This window comes from Chaetura pelagica, unplaced genomic scaffold, assembly GCF_000747805.2.
Source record: "Chaetura pelagica isolate M959 unplaced genomic scaffold, ChaPel_1.0 scaffold899, whole genome shotgun sequence".
Lineage (NCBI taxonomy): Eukaryota > Metazoa > Chordata > Aves > Apodiformes > Apodidae > Chaetura > Chaetura pelagica.
Window position 1 is genome coordinate 43,671 of NW_009954561.1, and position 5,477 is coordinate 49,147.

The 5,477-nt window shown below is 63.6% G+C and overlaps 1 protein-coding gene across 1 annotated transcript; it reads right to left on the reverse strand.

Annotated features, from left to right (window-relative positions):
* Positions 1–359: 359 nt before the first annotated feature.
* Positions 360–5,239, reverse strand: PCSK4 (proprotein convertase subtilisin/kexin type 4). The gene is made up of 14 exons (XM_010005325.1): positions 5,138–5,239; positions 4,957–5,052; positions 4,670–4,798; positions 3,997–4,073; positions 3,787–3,875; positions 3,154–3,326; positions 2,876–3,088; positions 2,557–2,657; positions 2,112–2,215; positions 1,879–1,996; positions 1,514–1,690; positions 1,192–1,316; positions 792–908; positions 360–718 (listed from the first exon to the last, which is right to left on the reverse strand). The coding sequence occupies exons 1-14, from the start codon at positions 5,237–5,239 to the stop codon at positions 360–362; spliced, it is 1,980 nt and encodes a 659-aa protein (XP_010003627.1).
* Between the last annotated feature and the right edge of the window lie 238 nt (positions 5,240–5,477).

Consider the following 5,477-nt stretch of genomic DNA (forward strand, 5'->3'; position numbering starts at 1 on the left):
GTGGTCACCCGGCTGCAGCTGTTTGGAGGGAAGTCCCATCTCCTTCTCCTCGCGGCCCTCGGTGCCTGGGAAAGGGCACAGGGCTCCTGGCCCTGCTGGAAAATGCTCCCTTGCAGCAGCAGCTCAGGTCCCCTGGGATGTGTGGAGGGATGAGCCAGATGGGGACAGAAGCCACCACCCGTGTCCCTGCTGCTGCACTGAGCTGGACACAGGGTGGGATCATCTCAGGCACTGCTGGGAAGGGACGTCAGCCCTTGGAGGGGGAGGCCCAGAACAGCAAAACCACCAGTTTATTTTGGAAGCTGGGTAAGGGCAGCTGTGTCCCAGGCTGGGATCCTGCTGCCTGTGTGTCCCTGGTGTCACACTGCCCTCCGAGCCCGGGAGCAGCAGCCACCTTTCACGAGGCAAGAGCCCACACAGTATGTGAGCAGGACGGCTGTGGGGACCAGGGTCCTGCAGATGAGAGGGAAAAGGTCCCTCTGCATCTCCTCCTGGGGGAGGGAGCCCGGCACAGGGGAGCAGGACTGGGTGACCTCGTCCAGGGTGCGGGCAGGGGGACAGGAGGAGCAGTTGTTGGCCGAAGAGCCCTGGCAGGTGTAGCAGGAGGGGTGGCAGCTGGCACAGACACGGGTGGCAGCTCCCTGGATCCGGCCGTAGTAGCGCGGGGGGCAGTAGGAGAGGCAGGAGCTCTGGTGGGCGTACAGGGAGCCCCCACACTCTGCGGGGGGATGGTGGCATCAGCCAGGCTGTAGGCACACCCGGAGCAATGTCCCCTCCTGCCCTGGGCTCACCCTGGCAGGCTCCCTGCGGGTCCCTGCGCAGGCAGCGCGCGGGTGGCGCGGCCCAGCGCCGGGCAGACATGTCCTCCTCTGTGCCATGCAGGTGCAGGGTGAAGCTGGTGAGCAGCCCTGCGGTGGGAGGGATGGGACTTGGTGCTGGTGGCAGCTGCTTTCCTACCCTCCAGCCTTTGGGATCTTCAAGGTGTGGGGCTGGGGCTTCGGAGGGCAGTGAGGCATGTCCCTCCCTGGCTGTGTGCTGGCCAGAGAGACCCTCCAACCAAACAAACATGGCCCTGCAGAAGAAGAGGGCTCACGCCCAGGAGGGGGACAAGCCAACAAGTCGGGGGAGGAAGAAGAATGACCAGGCACTGGGTGACACCCCATGAATGGGGCTGCTGCCCTGGGCACCCACCTGTGTTAAAGGCATCACCCTTATTCTCCAGCCGGAGTGTCCAGGTCCCATTGGGGTTCTCATCCCAGAAGTGAGTGGACATGAAGGTCCAGTCCTTGTAGCCCTGTTGGCTGGTGTCGTAGGGGCTGGAGGAGAGGAGAGCTGGGGCTGGGAGGGAGGGGTGCAGCCCCTGCAGCCCCTCACTCACCCTCACCTTGGTACAATGGGACACTGCCAAGATGTGGCAGGGGGAATCTCTTGGCCCCAGGAGGGGCTGGGAGAGAAGCCCCCTTTGACCCCCCCCAAGCTCTTTGCTCCCCAGCAGCTGGCAGAGCCTCCTCACCGCACGGTCACCAGGGTGGAGGTGGTGCCCATGGGGCTGGTCAGAGCGATCTCCAGGTCCCCCCTGCGGCTGTAGCTCAGGGAGAGCTGGGCCTGGACGTGCTCCAGCGAGAGAATGTGCCCGGAGCTCCCGGAGCAGGAGACCTCAGCGGAGATGGTGAGCTTGGAGCCGATGTTCCTGCCGGGAACAAGGCAGGGGTGAGGGCACCTCGTCCCCCTCGCGGGTGTCCTGCCCGGCCCTGGGGTGACAGCAGAAGCCACGTGGCACAGATGCTCCCTGGGAAGCATCACCTGCCCCGGGCACAGCACCTCTTTGCCACGAGGAAGTCCCCGTGAGGGCTCAGAGCAGGGGACATGGTCCCTTACCGGGGGGCGTGAAGAGCCTTGACCGAGCAGCTCCTCTGGGGCCGGGTCCCTGCCCAGGCCTTGGCCATCTCCACCAGCCGCCCCGCGTCCAGGAGCCCGTACCCGTAGTAGTGACTCACTGAAAAGCAGGTGCCACCCAAGAGAGGGACACGTGAGCCCTTCTGCGCGGCGATGGCAGCGGGGACCCCCACCCCAGGCAGGGGTTTGAGGGGCAGCAGGTCCCCTGAGCTCACCCCGGCGCCCGGCGCCGTTCACAGCCCAGTCCTCTGCCCGCAGGGCCCCGGGGCTGGAGGCTCTGACCACCAGGTGCTGCAGGTCCCGCCAGCTCAGCGCCGGGCTGGAAGCAACCAGGGCTTGGGGACAGAGGCCGCGGCTTTGGGTTGGATTTTAGGGGGCGAGATCTGGCTCTTCTAACTCGTGACACCAAGTTAGCTGCCCGGGGCTGAGCTGGTCCACCCTCAACCTCCTCTGCTGCCAAAATGGGAGCAACAGAGACCTCCAGAGGACGATTCTCCTCATGCCTCTGGCTGCTCTCCAGAACCGTCCTGCCCCACCAGAGCCCGGGGAGGTTCCAGCTCCACACTCCCCAGCCTCTCTACTAGCAAAGTCCCGTGTCCCTGCAGGTTTCTGGCACCAGGGTCTCCCTGGGGACTGTCCCTCTGAGATGCCACCACCTACTTGGCTTCCAGTGCCAGGGCGATGATCCCGGTGGCCAGTGGGGTGGAGGCTGAGCTGCCCATGTGCTTGTCAGTGCAGCCGTGGTGCAGGTCGGTGGTCACCTGGGGAGAAGAGGGGGGGTCTCAGCATCATTGCTGAGCAGAGGGCAGGGCTGGCTGGAGTTGGGTAACGTCAGTCATTGCACCTTCAATGTCTCCTCACATTTTGGGGGGGCTCTAACACCGACGTTTTGATAAATCCCCCTCTCCCTCCCCAGGTCAGGAGGGCTGGGATGAACCCACACCATGCTGGGAACTGGCGCCTGCCCCAGGACACTCACGATCTGCTCCCTGCTGGTGGTTCTGCTGCTGTAGGTGGTGGTGAGGATGGCAGAGCAGCCCTCGCCGTAGCGGGGCCGGCGCCCGCCCGCCAGGGCACTGCCCACCGCCAGCGTGTGGATGCTGTTGGCGTACCCGTCGCAGTTGCAGTTGTCGTAGTTGGTCCCTCCATTCCCCGAGGCCCAGATGAAGATGGAGCCAAGTCCACCCCGTCCCTGGCAGGAGGGAAGGTGAGCAGGGGTCCCTCACACCGCGTCCCCGGGGCTGTCGCTGAGCTTACCTGGGTGACCCCCCTGTAAAAGGCCTTGGTGGCCAAGGTGCCCGGCCCGTCCACGGTGCTGCCGTCGTCCTGGGGTCCCCAGCTGGCGCTGTAGATGTGGATGTGCTGGGGATGCAGGCTGAGGGCCTGAGCCTCCTCCACGTCCGTGATGTCCCCGTCCAGCATCCGCACGCCTGCCGGGCCGGGGTGAGGGCGGCGGCGCTTGGGTGGTCGCCCCAGCGCTGGGGGGTGGGACCCCCCGCACCCACCCCGTGAAGGGAAGGCCTGGGGGGTACCTCCTCAGCCTCCACCTCACCCCCTGCCTGTCCCAACCTCCTTCCAGGCTACGCTGCCCTGAGGAGGTCAGGCTCCCACAGGTCTGTGCAGCCACCACGAGCTGCTGCCCAAAGCCCCTCATTAAGCCCTTTGCAATTAAGCCCGGGGAGCTCTCCCAGGTTTTATCCCCACTCGCAGCAGAGTCTGAGCCTGGTGCTGCCGTGGGGGTCAAACCTACTGTGTTACCTTGGGGGGTTTGACCCCACCACAGGTCCCAGGTGCTACCCAGCACCCTTTGCTCCCCCCGGAGCATCTCCCTAGGGATCCAGAGCCGGTTCATGTCCCTCATCCCACGGCAGGGCTGCAGCTCTGGCTCACCTCCCACCTTGGCGTTGTAGGCGACCCCCGCGCCGCAGACCCGGTTGTTGGCAGCAGCTGCCACCACCCCCGCACAGCGTGTCCCGTGCCTGAGGAACAGGGCTGGCATCAGTCCTCCAGGAGGGGCCAAGGGTCCCAGGACAGTCCCGGCCCCCCGGGAGACAAAACACCCAGCACAGGGAAGAGGTTTCCTTGGACAGTCGGACTCACCGGTTCTCGTCCCTGGCGTCGTACCTGGGCTGGGGGTCGGGGTCGTTGCTGTTGAAGTCGTAACTTGCCAGGGGGTCCTGTTGGCATGAGAGGCACTGGGTGAGCAAAGCACCTCTGGAGGGTTTGGGACAGCTCAGCACAGGTTCCTGGTGCTTTGTCTGGGGTCTGGAGGCCCGGAGCACCCAGCTTTGCCCATGAGCTCCCTGCCTGGGGCGGGCAGGGGGGACCCTTCACGTCAGTGGGGTTGATCTGGAACTGCTGGAAACGAGTTTCACCAAAGGAGCTGGTGTCCAGGCTGGGAGAAAGCCCAGCATGGGGTCAATGAGCCTCACCAGCCATGCAGTTAGGAGCTGGAAATGTGTTTTTATAAAAAAAAAAACACCACCAAGATCTACCCATCCTCTCCCCTGGAAGCACGTGGGGATTTACCAGCTTTACTGGCTTTGCAGCTTGCTGTAATTACAGCTCTTCTGGGGGCTTGAGCATGTACAAGTTCTAATGTTTCCTTGATGTGAGAATTCACGGTGGGAGACACCAAACCTTTTGATCCAGCCCCGTTGAGGCTGAGCTCCCACTGCTCCATCCCCAGGGTGGGATGAATCCCCGGGCTCCCACCCTCCCCTGGACACAACCCGCCCTGGAGCTGCTGGTTCCTGCAGCCCCTGGGAGTTACGTAGTTGGCAGCCAGGTCCGGGTGGTCCTTCTCGATCCCGTCGTCCAGGATGGTCAGCACGACCCCCAGCCCCGTGTACCCTTTGCTCCAGGCAGTGAGGATGTTTAGATCAGGATTGATGTCATTGTTCTGGAAAAAGGGATTAAATTTGATCAGCCCCCGGGCAGCAGGCAGCAGGTGACCTTCAAGGGCTCTTCTGCTGCCTCATCACTGTCAGCATTAGTCCTGTTTACACCTCGGGAAGGTGATTTGCTGGAGGATTAGAGGAGAAAGCAACACAGTCTCACCATGTACCACTGCTTATGGAACCAGGGATCTGTTGGCACCACGTTGGCACTTCTCTTCGTGCGCCTCTTCAGGGTTTGCTGCTCAAACCAGAGGACCTGGGTGGGAAGCAGCACTGGGGGGGTCAGGGAGCCCCAGCCTGGCGAGTGGTGGCCTCAGTCCCTGCACCCACCTCCTCCCTACCTTGGGCTCTCTCATCAGCCTCATGTTCCAGCCCCAGTGCCTGCTCAGGGCCCTCTGCCTGGTGCCGCGGTGGGTGAAGTGATAATAGGGCTCCCCCTCCATCACCTGTGGGTGCAAAGAGCTGTTGTAAGAGGTGGTTTCTAGACAACCAGCTGTGCCAGCTCCGGGGGGGGTGTGGAGATCAAAAAGACCCATTTGACGTGACTCGTGTGTGGCGGGACCAGCAGAGAGCAGCACTTGGGAAACGGAGCAGGGGCCCGGGGGAGGTTTAGGGGAGCCTGCTGGGCTTCCTTGGCTGGGGATGAGAGGAGGGCAGAACCCGCGGAGCAAAGCCGGGGGG